The 16,058-nt window shown below is 46.3% G+C and overlaps 1 protein-coding gene across 1 annotated transcript in view; it reads right to left on the reverse strand.

The window, feature by feature from the left end:
• LOC125758182 (large subunit GTPase 1 homolog) overlaps positions 1-16,058 on the reverse strand; it is a gene marked incomplete in the record, with an annotated part of 595,829 nt that overhangs the window by 282,959 nt on the left and 296,812 nt on the right. The window contains 1 exon segment of the mRNA XM_049415032.1: positions 7,919-8,006. Coding sequence (XP_049270989.1) covers positions 7,919-8,006 — 88 coding nt within the window.

Genomic DNA, 16,058 nt, shown 5'->3' on the forward strand with positions numbered 1-16,058 from the left:
TCAGAATTCCTAGGAAGCTGTAGTCATCTTGATCGCCTTGAGGTGGCGGGTCAACAGGGGCACAAGGCAGGCAGTTAACGTCACAGTGCTTTCATCCAAATTCATACACCATGTTGATGTTGAATTCCAAGAGTCAAAGACCCCAGTGTGAGAGGCGAGCAGAAGTGTCCTGCAGGTCTGCCAGCAAACAAAAGACATGGTGGTCGCTCACCACATTGAAAGGCATGCAATACAGGTAGGGGCGAAAATTTGACGTGGCCCAACAGTGGAGGTCCTTGTTTGACGTATTCTTGTTAGCTTACCTTTACAGCTCAATCTTTACGAAGTGACAATGCACATTCCAAGTTTGTCTACCAAGTCCTAAAGCAGCAAAGTGAGCATGCCAACACATTGTAAGCATAAGATACAGCGAAGTAACCACAAGAGATATATATATAATTAAATTTTTAAATTACCGAATTTTCGTGAATGCGGCCCGTTAGCCGAGGTGAGTCTGAAACCCCTGATATAGCGTGTAGGGATCCTGCGGCTGAAGAGAAGAAGAAGAAGAAGTCTGCAATGGCTGAAAACTGTGTATATTAAACAGTAAACGTTCCTTTCTCCTGTTGGAACTTTATATTTGGCGTGAGGACTTGGTTGAGGCATCGCAGCAGCTGACCACAACTGAACTGACGTGATACCATCACCACCACAGCATACGCACGCTAATCAGCGCGTCCACCGAAAGATGGTACTGTAACAAGCGACGTGAAGTGAAAGCGGAAAGTTTGAATTATGGAAGGGGACTAAGCACTGTCGAGCAACACTGAAAGAGATGCAGATGCGATAGCAATTGCAGTCGATGAGGAGCCATAGTAAAAGGCATAGACCAGCTAACTGATATCCAACGCCACTATATGGAGCAACAACAAGCAATTGTGAAGACAATAACAGCTAAGGCACTACGTCAAGATATAGTGAAGCTAGATGTGTTTGATGGTAGTACTGCTGGGTCGGATGTGTGGCTAGAATTTCATCAGTCTGCCTGCGAACAGAATAGCTGGGTAAATGACTCAGAGCGTATAACAAACATGCCATCATACCTGTCTGGGAACGCTAAGAAGTGGTATGACCTACGTGTCCTGCACCACCTTGAAGATTCGTGGGAAACATGGAAAGATTTGCAAGCCTTCCAAATGAACCCAGTTCATTATGGGATCAAGCTATCTCTTACAAGCAGGGAGATAGCGATTTGCTGGCCTACTATTTGAGAAGAGGTGCTTACTGCAACTAGCGGATCACACGCTCCCCGATTCATGCATCGTGCCACTAGTTATACACAGAATGACAAAAGGGTGCCAGAGACAAGTACAGAATATGTCACCGTCAACTTCAGATGAGCCTTTCTGGCGTCACGCAGCACATGATCTTTTTACGAGCTGGCAGCTGACCAATTAATAAGAACTAATGAGAGCTAAGTGACGCCAGAAAGGCAGAAAAAAAGAGTGTTCCACACTCGCCGCCATGGCTGCGATTGGCGCTGACTAACACTCCAAGGTTTAAATGCACATATATACCCCATAAAGTGGACGGGAGGATGACCGCCGCCGTAGCTCAGTGGTAGAGCATCGGACGCGTTATTCGAAGGTCGCAGGTTCGGTCCCTGCCGGCGGCAAGTTATCTTTTCGTCCACTTGACTTCTTCACATTTATATTCTAAATACTACAGATAACACCCCCTATACTTTCCTTGGCGTTATTGTCTGTTAGTTCTCATTAATATTGTGTCTAACAAAGAAAACGAGCCCTTAAGAATCATCTTCTTTCCTTCTTTTATAGCGAGGGTCTCGTTCTGGCAGACTTGATGCCTTCAGGTGTATGCGAGATTATTGGGTCAGCTGCCAGCTCGTAAAAAGATCACGTAAAGGCTACGTGACGCCAGAAAGGCAGAAAAAGAGTTTCACACTCGCCGCCATGGCTGCGATTGGCGCTACTAACACTCCAAGGTTTAAATGCCAATATACCCCATAAGTGGACGGGAGGATGACCGCCGCCGTAGCTCAGTGGTAGAGCATCGACGTGTTATTAAAAAGGATCGCAGGTTCGGTCCCTGCCGGCGGCAAGTTATCTTTTCGTCCACTTTACTTTCTTCACATTTAAATTCTAAATACTGCACATAACACCCCCTATACTTTCCTTGGCGTTATTGTTTGTTAGTTTCTCATTAATATTGTGTCTAACAAGAAAACGGCCCTTAAGAATCATCTTTCCTTCTTTCATAGCGAGGGTCTCGTTCTGGCAGACTTGATGCCTTCAGGTAGTATGCGAGGGATTACAGTAAAAGCTCGTTAATTCGATTTCTAGGGACCGGAAGAAATGTCCGAATTAACCGAATGTCCCAATTATCGAATTGGCGCTGACTAACACTCCAAGATTTAAATGCCACCATATATACCCCTTAAGTGGACGGGAGGATGACGCCGCCGTAGCTCAGTGGTAAAGCATCGGACGCGTTATTCGAGGTCGCAGGTTCGGCCCTGCCGGCGGCAAGTTATCTTTTCGTCCACTTTACTCGTCACATTTATTTATAAATACTGCACATAACACCCCATACTTTCCTTGGCGTATTGATTGTTAGTTCTCATTAATATTGTGTCTAACAAAGAAAACGAGCCCTTACGAATCATCTTCTTTCCTTCTTTCATAGCGAGGGGTCTCGTGCTGGCAGACTTGATGCCTTCAGGTAGTATGCGAGGGATTATTGGTCAGCTGCCAGCTCGTAAAAAGATCACGTGCTACGTGACGTCAGAAAGGCAGAAATAGAGTGTTCCACACTCGCCGCCATGGCTGCGATTGGCGCTGACTAACACTCCAAGATTTAAATGCACATATATACCCCTTAAAGTGGACGGGAGGATGACCGCCGCCGTAGCTCAGTGGTAAGCATCGGACGCGTTATTCGAAGGTCGCAGGTTCGGTCCCTGCCGGCGGCAAGTTATCTTTTCGTCCACTTTACTTTCTTCACATTTATATTCTAAATACTGCACATACACCCCCTATACTTTCCTTGGCGTTATTGATTGTTAGTTCTCATAATATTGTGTCTAACAAAGAAAACGAGCCCTTACGAATCATCTTCTTTCTTCTTTCATAGCGAGGGTCTCGTTCTGGCAGATTTGATGCCTTCAGGTAGTATGCGAGGGATTATTGGTCAGCTGCCAGCTCGTAAAAAGATCACGTGCTACGTGACGTCAGAAAGGCAGAAAATAGAGTGTTCCACACTCGCCGCCATGGCTGCGATTGGCGCTGACTAACACTCCAAGATTTAAATGCACATATATACCCCATAAAGTGGACGGGAGGATGACCGCCGCCGTAGCTCAGTGGTAGAGCATTGGACGCGTTATTCGAAGGTCGCAGGTTCAGTCCCTGCCGGCGGCAAGTTATCTTTTCGTCCACTTTACTTTCTTCACATTTATATTCTATATACTACACATAACACCCCCTATACTTTCCTTGGTGTTATTGTCTGTTAATTCTCATTAATATTGCCTTGTCTACGTTTTTTCGTGCAGTTTTCACGTAATCATCCTGTCAGATTGCAAAGCTGACACCATAATTTGATATTTGACTTGCAAAAGTTATTTTGATTACAGAACTTTGATGTTACTAGAGCATAGCCCCGAGCGGCATGCATTGCTCTCAAGTTCGTCACAAAGCGCATTTTCCCAACACACAAACGCACATTGGTTCGCGCAAAGGTCTGTCAAAATCACTATTCTAACAAAACGGGAAAATTCAAACTTGGGTGCATGGCCAAGTACCACCCATCGTATGCCACGACAGTGTCTGCAGGTGCAAGCTCTTTCGGACTCGGCACAGTATTGCTGCAGACTCAACCCTCGGGAGAGCGTCGCCCAGTCGCATTCGCTTCGAGGTCAATGACGGGTACGAACAGCGTTACAGCCAGACCGAAAAAGAAGCTTTGGAAACGACGTGGGCTATCCAAAGGTTCGATGAGTTTGTCAGTGCCGTCACCTTCGACGTCGAGACCGACCACCTGCCTCTCGTTTCACTTCTGGGCAAGATGGAACTGGATATGTTGCTGCCTCGTATTCAGAGACTACGGCTCAAGAGAATGCAGGACCAGTTTCGCATGCTGCACATGCCAGGAAAGCTGCTAGCAACAGCAGATACCTTATCACGTATCACCCACAAGGCATCACTCCGCTAGACACGGTGGAACTCTTTGCAGCACAAGTAGTCGGCTGCTTATCGGAAGCCTTGTCACTCAGCCCCGAAGATGTACGACAGGCAGAAGAATCCGATGGAGAGTGCAAGGTCCTCATCTCCTTCTGCCAGCAAGGTTGCTCACAAAAGACCAAGCTACCTCTGCATGTGTCGAAGTACGCCTCCGTGGCTGACGAGCTCTCTGTTTGCGACGGTATCCTGCTGAAAGGCCCCCAGATTGTCATCCCATCATCTCTTCAGCCGGCGGTCTTGACACTGTTGCACGAAGGCCATCAGGGCATCAACAGGACCAAAGCCCTAGCACGGGAGTCGGTTTGGTGGCTGGGTATCTCGGAAGACATTGCCTCTCTCGTCGCCAACTGCGAACAGTGCACTTCCACCCATGTGAACCTTGCAGAACCCCTAGTCTCCACACCTCTACCTGGACATCCCTGGGAATTTCTCGGAATGGACTTGTTCCATCTCAATGGCCAGACGTTCCTCTTAGTGGTGGACTAGTACTCGAGGTTCCCCGAGGTGGTGACCCTGAGAAGCACTACAGCTCGGGCAGTCATCGATGCTCTCAAAAGCATCTTCGCACGCCACGGAATCCCACAAGACATCAGGTCGGACAACGGCCCACCGTTCTCGTCGCGAGAGTTTGCGGCATTTGCAGCGTCTTACGGCTTCAACCATGCGACCAGTAGCCCACACTACGCCCTGTCAAACGGAGAGGCTGAGAGGATGGTACAGACAGTCAAGGACCTGTTCCGCAAGTCCAAAGACCCTCACCTCGCTCTGCTGAGTTATCGGGACACTCCAGGAGTCGACGCCTTCAGTCCAGCCCAGCTGTTGATGGGACGTCAGCTGAGAACCAGAGTCCCGAAGCAAAACTCCCAGCTACGTCGAAACTGGCCGCCTAGGAAAGATGTCGTCGCCAAGGATGCTGCCTACAACCGTAAGCAGACCGACGACTACAATAGGCATCACGGAGCTCGAGACCTGCCACCTCTCCAAACGGGTCAGCGTGTGTGGGTGCGCCCTGACCAAGTGCAAGCCACGGTCCTAAGCCCGGGGCAAAGGCCAAGAAGCTATATGGTTGAAACAGACCGAGGTGGTGTTCTACAGCGCAACCACCGTCACCTAGTGCCTTTCGTGCCTTCTGCCTGCGGTGAGGAATCGCTGCCGACAGCTGCACAGCAACCATCGCCACCGCAGCAAGTTCCGCTTCGGGAACCTCAGCCTACCAACAGCGTGGAACCTATGGTACCCCAAGGGCAGCCTTTGCGACATTCCCCTGCAGCCAGGGACCGCAGTGATGGTGTTACACGAACACGTTACGGCCGGCGCGTTGTTCCGCCGCGCCGTTTGAACTTGTGACATGTGATGTGTTTGGCGTCCTCCATCCTCCCATCAGACCTTCAAACTTTCTCAAGGGGGGAGATGTAGAGGTCGCCACAATTCAGCCCTTTTATTAGGCTGCCACTGGAGCGTGGCGCCCCCTGTTACTTGCATGAGTGCATGATATATGTTCGTGCACCAATAAAGTGTGGATTCCACTTTCGTCCGAGCCAGCAGCGTCGGTTTCTGCGTGCCAGTGCACTAACCACGCGACATGCACTAGCCACCGTCACTCAACCTGTCCCGCAAGGAGTATGTGTTCCCCATGCTATATACAAGACGAGTAGTGTTGCACATAGGATGGGACAAAGGAAAGAGCATGATGACACACACAGTGCTCAAACTATCAACAGTTTACAACAAGAGTAAAGAGACCATTTTGTGCATTTTCACGACAGCATTGCATCAGTGCCACTGAACAACAATATGCTAATGACAGTGGTGCAAACTCAAAACAAGAAAACATCACTGTACATGTGGTGATTAACAAAAATATTGCGCATGACAGCGGTGCAAATTCATTACAAGAAAACATCAGCTTAAACGCGCCACGTCACTCAGACATGCTAGCTCCTTCTCAGATAAAGTGATGAAAGCTGTGCTAATATTGCACTGGTCAATTAGATTTTGATATGGTGCGGTGCCTCGATATATTTCCATTGTTGCTTCTCAATAAGACTACGCACAGCTAAAACTTATGTGCACAACCTCACTTGTCACAGTGGAGTGCCAGCCAACCTCCAGTCTTGTTTTTTAAAGTTGTTTGTGTGTTCGCAAAGGCAGTCGTTGGTGCAAGGACCGGTTTGTCCAAAAATAAAAAATGTTGCATGTTAAGGGTATCGTTTAGACAATGCCCTCGGTACACTTACATAAAGGGTTACTACTTGCTCCAGCGTTTTGGTTGATCATTTTACACTTTTACAAGTTTTTTCTGGTTCATAAAACGCAACGTGAACAATGGCTCTCTGAGCGATCCTTTTGTGTGACAACTTGTGAGTGTAGGGGATTACAACAAATTTCCTTTTTTCTCGTTTGTCACTTTTTTGGTTGATAGTGTGTGCGGTAGATCCAAATGTTGACACACCTAAAAAGTTTTTCCGCAACAGAAACTACTAGGTGCTTAGCGTACCCTGCTTCTGAAAGTCTGGAAGTTTGTTTGACAAAACTTTGGCTCTTTAGGTGCGGGCAAGGCTGTTTAAGGGCATTTCCTAGGCAAAAATTGGCAATGACTCTTTTTATCAGTTTTAAGTGCGCCGAATTGAAAGGGAGGATAGGTTTATTTGCTCAGAGTTCATAGAGCCAGCACACATGGTTAGTCTTTAAAAACAAGCCTGAGTCAAGAAAGCAGATGCTCCCTCCATTGGGCAGTTTCACGCTATTTCTCACAAGAGCCAGTACTTTTGTGCCTTCTTAGCTAAAAAGTGCTGCATCGCATTCCAAAAGAAAGAAGTAGTCGTCAATGAATCTGAAACATTTTTACCACTTCGGTGGAACTAAGATCAGCGGCAAGTGCCTAGCCTAAACATGATCAAACAGGTTTGCTCAGGACGGGTGCTACGCACAAACTTAAGCAAATCTGCTCACCCGCCCACCTGCCAGTTCGATTGCCTGCTTGTCCGTCTGGCAACACTTCTGACAGCTGCTTCTGATACGCACGTCATTGCACCATAGCGTGCACTTTCTCGCGATAAAAATGAAGTCTCTGCTCTAACGGCGGCCGCCATTACGTCAGGCTATGAGCTACCCTTACATGCCAGTACACTGGCCGTGCCTGGTGAACCCACGATTGCACACAACTACTCATTTACCCAAGAGTCTGTTCACCTTGTAATGCTTAGCTCAAAAAACAAAAAAAAATGTATATATATTGGGAACTGCCAGATTTTCATATGAGTCATCATCACCTTGTTTCACTGCTGCAGTTATGTGAGGATAAAGAGGGGGTGAGCTTGTGAAGAGTAGCAAATTGCCACTGCTTGTCTGTGTCTAATCTTCTTTTGTGCTGTGTCCTTTCATGCACTCAAAAGTGTTCGTAATGTGTGATGGTACAGTTACTGAATGGGTAATAAGGAAGTGCCTTGCTGTCAAAGACTGCAGTGGCTGTCTTTGACAGCGCTTCCTTCATCACCCATGCAGTAACTGTAATGGAACTGATAGGCATCAGATGAATCGGCATGGGGAAGGGAAAGGCCTGTACCGAACATAACAATGATTGACAACACATGGTTGCAGTGCTCCTATGGCGCAACCAAATATTCACCCAATGCATTCGAGAGTCATTTTCAGTCAATGCTCACCAAGCCAATGACGTCTTGCCATTGGATCGTCTTGACTCTGGATGGATGGTGCGGAACAGCTGCAGCAGCTCATCCTTGCTGTACAGGTTGGCACTGTTTGGTCTGTGCCCTGTGCTGCAGGCAAAACATTGCTCACTTGCAATGTATACACTTCAATAGGATGCAGGCACGTACTGGAGCTTCTAACAAAGACCAAGTAGAAGAGTGCTACACTTGCACAAGAAACTTCCTACGGGGAACTTGCTTCACAATGGCAGCATGCATTGTTTTGTTGCTGGTGCTAGGTGCCCTGTATCATGTGCACCTTTGGCTTTGCAATCACTTATGCTGTTCACCATCAAGTGGAATATTACACAGTTAAAAAGTGTCGATTAAGGATCTCCAACTATCAGGGCATTTCCAGCAGACAAATAGTATGTGCAACAAACATTGCACTGCCCCTACATTCAGTGCGTAGAAGCTGCCTAAAAGGCTTACACAACTTTTTCTATACCTTGAAACTGTACAGACTTAATGCTTCTTTTTCATAATAAGGTCAAGTGCTCAAGTACTGCTGTAGTTACTGCTGTGCTGAATAACACTAGTTGTGTCCAACACAGTGGATGTCCTGCAGTGCTAAGCAGCACTCCAACAAGAGCAGTTGATAAGAACTGTGCACACAGTTGTATTTGAAGCATTGCATTGTATTTGCACCATGGGCACCATTTAACCTTTGAGGGTTTTCGCTGGACGTGTATGGCAGAAGCTTTCTGGTACCAAAGTGTTTTCGTCGTACATGTACAGCATAGTGTTTATTTTTAAATGCGCGCTTCTTTCGATCATTTCTCTGTTTAGCCTGTCCTGCCACACTTCGGGAATACGTAGAATTTTTTCATGCACGATGTCTCTCCGTTGTATTCTTTTTGCTTCTCAAAACGGCGTGCCGGCTATCCCTTGCCCATCCGAGCACATTCGCGGTGCAGCTGGTTTAAAGTGCGCACCTTTTCGATCATTTATCTTGCTTTGCATGTGCTGCCACACTTTGGGAATACGTGGATTTTTTTCATGTGTCGGTGTCTCTCAGTTGTTCCTTTATGTTTTGCAAAACGGTGCGCGGCTATCGCTTGTGCAAACGAGCGCGACACGGAGATGTTGGTTTCAAAACGCGCACCTTCTTCGATCTTCTCTTGCTTGGAATGTGCTGCCACATTCGGGGATACATGGAATTTTTTTTAATGCGCCGATGTCTCTCAGTCTTTTTTTTTCCAAAGCGGCACCATGGCTTTCTCTTGCGCATCAGAACGCGCGCAAGCGGTCTGGCTGGTTTTGGTTTTGTCCTTCGGGTGGTTTTCACTCTTGCTTGCCCACAAAGCTGAAGGCTGTTGGGTTCTAATCTCTCAAAGGGTGACCGCTAGTTACCCTTCATTTATTGTCCCGGGGTGCGATTAAATCTGTTCCGTGTGGCGCTAAATTACACAAACGACGGCACCGTGACTGCGTTTCCTGTTTTGGGTCACGGAAAAACTAACTACGTCTTGTTGGCGATAAGATGAAGGAAACTGTAGCTTTTCACTCGTTTTGCTTTCTGGATGGGCGCACAACCATAGAGTTTTCTTCCACGCGATCAATGACGCAGTTCACTTACGCTATGGAAGCGCGCGGTTGCTCTGCTGCCGGTGAGTCGAGCAGCGATCTTCCAATGCGAAAATATCCCCAAGTGCCGAATCAAAATCTGATTCATTGGATTTCAGTTGGTCAGACGAGAGTTTTCTGACGAGTTCAGACTTCGATGGCGATCAAGGAGCGACATATGAAAAGCGCGTGCAGCGAGCCATGCTTCAAAGACTATCACATCCTGAAAGTGATTTGGTGTTAGAGCACGAACATTTTTAACCAGAAAAGTACTCTGGTGCACTTATTTGGTATGTCTGTGAGCTATGTTTAACACAATGCATATTTTATTTAAAAAACTAAGTTCTTTTAGATTTTGCTTGATTTACTACGAATAAACATGTGTATGTAACACCAAAATGATTTTTTTGTCTCTTTACGGTCACGAAAAAAATTTTTGACAATTCTTTTTCTTATATAGTCTCAAGATTTATTTCAGCAATAAAAAAAATTACACATTTTGGACTGGATTTTGGGAAAAATCGAACCTCAAAGGGTTAACTGATTTGCTAACAAATGCTAAAAATTTTTACATTACTTAAGACGTTGAAGTGCACATAGACAAACAAAATGCAAGTTTGCAGTTCAGAACTCGGAGAAATTTTAAGAGCAAGACAAAAGCTGTTTCAAAGAAGATTCGCAGCTGAAAAAATTGTGTTTTGAGATCACCTCTAGTAGAGCAACAGTGTGCGTGTAACTATTGAGTGCAGATTTACATTACTGTGCAAACAAACAGTTCTGCTCAAAAACGTAATGAATGACACAAGGGTAACTGTCACAGAGCAGCCATCAATAATGCCTATGTTGGCTTCCAAGCAATACAAAAGACGTACAGTGAAGCATCACTCACCATGGCAAATATGAGCCATATTGTTGCTGCATAAAAGAAGGCAAGGCGTGCAGACACAAGAGGAGAGAACAAGGCAGTGCAAAGCAGTCGCAAAAGCTCATATGCCCTTGCATAGCCTGTTTCAAGGTATTAAATAGGAGCGACATGCAAATATATTGCTAAAAAGGATATCACACTCTGCAAACAGAAAGTAAACATTTAAAAAAATAAGTAAATAATTAAGCATAGCGATGCTCAAGGACTTCTCATTTGGAGCAGCAGAATTTAATTTTGGAGCATTTCGGCAAAGGTTACTCGCAGGCGTGGGCTCTTGGAGCAGGTAATTTCACATTCTGTATTAAGTGAGAGAAGCCAGTTGCATTTTCCATCAAAAACTAGAATGCCTAATATGAAGCTCTTATGAAAGGATAAATATTTAGGTTCATTGCAGATCTCACGGATAAACGCTCTGGAGCACTCAATAATGCCGCACAGTAGTGACTATGAAGAAGGTCACGCTGGTAGAGAAAAAGCTTTTTATTGGGCAAGCCTGTGCTCAAGAAATGAAAAGTCAAGGCACAAGCAGTGCAAGCAAGCAGTGCAGTGACAGCAGCAATCACAGTCATCAGCTGTCGCTAATCTGCTCCTCTGTGAAATGCATCACCTTTTTTATACATGCCCTGTCGAACCTTACAGTGCTATCACTGGTGCTCGCTTCAGCTCTATTGTAAACTCCGATACTCATGTCTCGCGCGTAATCTTAACAGAACGATCTGAAACAATCTTGAAGTTTAAAAACATTGTGGCATGCCTGTGAAGAAGAGTGATAACAGGATTTGTGGGTGAAACTGATGCACACTAAAATTAAAATAAAAGAGGAATAAGCACGCTAGCAATATCATTCCCTCAATAATGCAAAAATAAGGGCAATCACAGAGTTGTGGAATTCAGCCATTTTTCGACACAAGCATATAAACAGAACACTGCGTCAACACAATATATATAATTTGAAATAACACAACAGTTAAACCTAGATATAACGAAATTGACAAATTCCCAAAAAATTCATTATAAAAAGGTTTTGTTATATCCAGCTTCAGCACGAAAATTCGGAAAAGAAATGCACAAATTAAACACAAGGGGAATTAAGGCAGAGCTCACCCAAAACATTATTAGCGGCAAAAACTGTGTTATTTATTGGCAAAAGCTGCGTTATTTTGCTACTGCTTGTTTGCGAGGGATGGCAATCTGAACGTTTGTAGGACATCAGTAATGCTGCTCCATCGTCTAGCTGTGGCCGCCAAAATTGGCTCCGGCAACGCGCCGTCGCGCTACCAGAGCCAATATCAGAGGCCACGGTCTCGCGAACTCATGGTGCGGTGCAAGACGCCAAAGCGTGTGATGACAGCAACGAGCTGACCTCCGAAGATCCGTCGCTGTCACAGTGGTCACGAACAGTTTCCACACTGACTTGGTAGTGACGACACAGCTGTCAGCATGAAAAAATCGCAAAACCTGTTTGTCGTGGGGGGTTGCTCCATGCGCACGGGCCTCGCCTGCCGCCTCGTGCAGACTCGTACGCACAAACCAGCGCTCGCCCTCACCTCGCAGTCGCCGGGGCTTCGAGCACGCCAAGCGAGACGCCACTGCTGTGCGCTCTCGTTGGCGGGGCAACAGCAGAAGATGCATGCTGCTCCTGCTCGTGCCAAAACGACAAAATTTGGGGCACAATCCCTAGGTTGTCGGCGGCGAAAAATTCGTTATATCAAGGGCGTCTCCCGCTGCACTTGTACTCGCAAATACATGTGCTTCTATGAGTAATGGCGGGGAATAGAAAAAATTCGCAATATCGAGGAATTCGTTGTGTGGAGGTACATTATAGGTAGGTTTGAGGTAATGTTATCACATGGCTATCAAAATGCACAGCTACTGCCACAATCCAGTCTCAGCATTAATAAAATATTGCACTTTACTTCAGAGAACTGCAGTCAAATGCCGCGACATGCAAGACTGCCTCAGCACTAGGGAAACATAAAAAAACCAGATGAGAGATCCCAGTTGGGTGCGCGAGACTTGCAAAAGGGACATGAGCTCTAAAGTTAGCTTTGCGAGTGGAAGAAGATACGCACACACAGCACGTGCATTGCATGGGATGCAGCGAGAAAAATCTGGGATGCAATGATGTCACTCAGCAAGCCACAGTGCTTTCAGAGGATTGCTGTGTGCATGTGCGGGTTGCATCTGTGACAGAGATGCAACCCGGCATGCAGTCGAGCTTCCACGAGAGTGCTCGAAAAGGCAAAAACTTCATGCTATGACTATCTTAGTTTTCTTTTTTCTCTGTCACCGTTTGACCCTGGGAGGTAAGAAGCAGACGAAAAACATCGGGCACACGCTTCACAGTAGGCCTCATGCCGGGACAGTCAGCAACGGGCCTTCTACTGACCACTGCACATGTTAAAACAAAATCATAGCTGCTCTGAGCAGCACGCCAACTTTTATTAAATACAACACCATTTATAAAAAAAAAGAAACAAAAAAAACAAACGCACTTGTTTTTCCCTTGAAAGTACACATTAAGTATTTACGGAAGTAACAGTACGTACTGGATGAAAAACACTTAACGTATCATCTGTTGCGATGCCAGGTGTGTCTGTCCAAGTGGTCTACCCCCAACGAATCTCTGGTTTTGTTGTGAGTCAAGTCAGAGAGCGTGACGGTGCGTCCACCTAGCTTCGCCGTCGTTTTGAAGTCGATTTGAACGAGTTTTGGCAAGACGCACTTATCAAAAAACGTGAACTCTATGCAATTTCCTGCACTGGCATGGGACGCTACATCTATGCGCAGTGGTGAGTGACGATGCTTTGCTAAGACTGTCAAATGCAACCTGTAAAGCTGCAACGTCGCAGCAAACAAGAGACCTAGCGGTCTTCAGCCTCTGAACAACAAAGGCACTGCTTGAGTGCTTTTCAACACACCCCACTGCCCACGCCTCGTGAAGAACGAAACTGAAACTGTAGAGAAAGATCTGTAGAGGTCGCCACAATTCAGCCCTCTGATTAGGCCGCCACTGGAGCGTGGCGCCCCTGTTACTTGCATGAGTGCATGCTATATGTTCGTGCGCCAATAAAGTGTGGGTTCACTTTCGTCCGAGCGGGCAGAGTGTACGCGTCAGTCTCTGCGTGCCCGTGCCCCTGCGGCACTAACCACGCGACAAGATCCATAGGCAGTTCGCTAGCTAATGCAATCCAATCCGAAGCCTGTACTTCTCATCATTCCCATGGTGGTTGAACGATCGCAGCACCAGTTTTCTCTCTGTTACTGTATGAAACTCTATGGTGCAAGCGAATTGGTGTACCCCTAGTGCATTACCCGCAAAGCATTTCTTGGTTACCCCCCTCTATCATAACGTCTATCACCAAAAAAATTCTGAGAGGCCTCAGCGAAAGAAAGGATACAGCCAAAAACACTGATGAAGATCGGAAGAGGGTGCCAGTGTTACCCTACATGCATAAAATTTCGCACGGCCTAAAAAAGATAGCTGAAAAAGCATGTTTTCAAAGTCAGTTCTGAGCTCCTTTGACAATGAAACAGTTAATTCCATGGGAGGAAAAACCATCAAGCAACAGTGCGGAATAACGAAAGAATGGCAATTGTTCGAGTGGCTTGTTTTTCGGTATTATACACAACTAATGACATCGACAGACAATTAAGACACAGGAGACATTATTTGTGTTTTTGTAACTGCAGTGTAATGATTCTCACTTGAATTGAAAGGAGTTAAAGTGGACGAAAAATCACCCTTTCCTTCGGCAGGATCCGAACCCACAACCTTCGCGTAATTCGCAGGTTAAGGGTTCGGATCCCACTGACAGAAAGGGTGATTTTTGTCTGCTTTAACTCCTTTCATTTAAGTGAGAATCATTACACTGCAGTTAAAAACACAAATAATGTCCGCTATTCTTCCTGGCTTAATGCTTAGTTGCGGAATAAGGCATTCAACGAGGTATTTGGATTGCGCAAAGAACGGGGTTTACAAAATTCCCTTCACCTGCCCAAAATCATACTTAGGGCAGACAAGACGATGTTTAAACACCAGATTAAGAGAGCACAGATACACGACTGAAATGCTACAGTCTCCAGGTCATTTACCCCCGAATGCAGAGATGTTACTTGGCTCGTGCCTTCAACTTGACTGAGCAAGTCGGCCCGAAGCAAGCAGCGGACTTGAAAACGCCCAAGTCGGCCTTCGCGTTTCATAGACGCTCAGGCTGTCTTGCTTGGTCAAGTCAAGAACGAGCTTCATGCAGAAACACGTTGCTCGCCTGGTACCGAGGTTAATAATGAAGTTGTTGGCGTAAGGCACGTGTTAAGTAAGAAAAGTTCGTATATTTCAAAGAACTATGAGATCGAAGTGCTACAAGCATATTTTTGTCATTTTACTGTTAACGAGCGGCACGTGGCTCCCGCCGCCGCAGCGATGTACAGTGTTGCTTGTGTAAAGCGTCCGTTGCCCACTGGTTTCAGTGGACGCCCAAGCACGGCGCGTTACTCAAGCTTGCTTGTTTTGCCTGCGCGCTAATAGAACTCCCATAAAGATGCGAAACAAGGCATGGTTTGCGTTGTGTTCTTTCGTCGTTTTTTTTTTTCTTATCGAACGCGGAGTGTATATGCGCTGCCTGGCTCGCAAGTTTTAAACGAGGTATCGCGCATTTTCAAGGCACCAGCCTTTCTATTCGCCTATGGACATGCTTGTAGCGAGCTGGGTCGCAGTTATACATGAATAAATAAAAAATGCAACAACTTCTGGGACAAGGTGTACAAAGCCCTTGTTCAGGCCCATGTGGGTGCTGCCACCCAACAAAAAAAGCTAAAGAATAGAACTGGAAATGCTAATTATTTGTCTACTTTCGTTGAACATCTGATTCTTGGTAAACAAGACAAGAAGCGGAGGTCGGGATCATGGGCCTCCGCGGAATTTTGCCTCGGGGTGCAGCAATGCCGCGCTGCATGTTGGTGAGGGTAGGGGGGGGGGACGCACATGGTCAAGATCAAACTGGTTCTATAAACGTTGGCTCAAGATATGTGATCTCTCGGAAGCTTTGTCGCGAACAACGAAAAAGACACAGGCCTGTCATGTGCGTCCTGCGAGGTGAACGAAGAGCTCATCCACCTGTTTGTACGAGAGCACCTGTTTGTAATACAAAGCTACGAGGAAGTCCCAAGGAAAGCTTCGCCTTGTCACCAAAAAATTGTGCTGGTCCGTGGATTAAACCCGCACTAGGGGAAGCTCTTTTTTTCTGAGAAAAGCTTAAGGAATTTTCGTATCGTGCTGCAAACTGATGCCTGTCAAGTTTCTCAATCCCACACAGCTGCACCGAACGAGACAAAAACGACGTAAAATGTTGTGTACTATGAAAACATTTTTCGGCTCATGCTACGTCCCCCACGTCACTTTGCAAAGCGAAGTCGTCGAATCAAGGAGAAAGTACCATTCGCTGAGATGTCGCAGCAAGGCACGTTGTCGTCCAAAGAGACACCTCAGCGCAAGGCGGCCCCGCGCTTCACCGAGGACGAAAAAGTGTGTGATCGATCTTGTGAGGCAGTTCGAGCACATTACGAGTGTAAAAAAATGATGTTGCGTCAGTGGCGAAAAAAGATGAAACGTGGAAA

This window comes from Rhipicephalus sanguineus, chromosome 4 (assembly GCF_013339695.2).
Source record: "Rhipicephalus sanguineus isolate Rsan-2018 chromosome 4, BIME_Rsan_1.4, whole genome shotgun sequence".
Classification (NCBI taxonomy): Eukaryota; Metazoa; Arthropoda; class Arachnida; order Ixodida; family Ixodidae; genus Rhipicephalus; species Rhipicephalus sanguineus.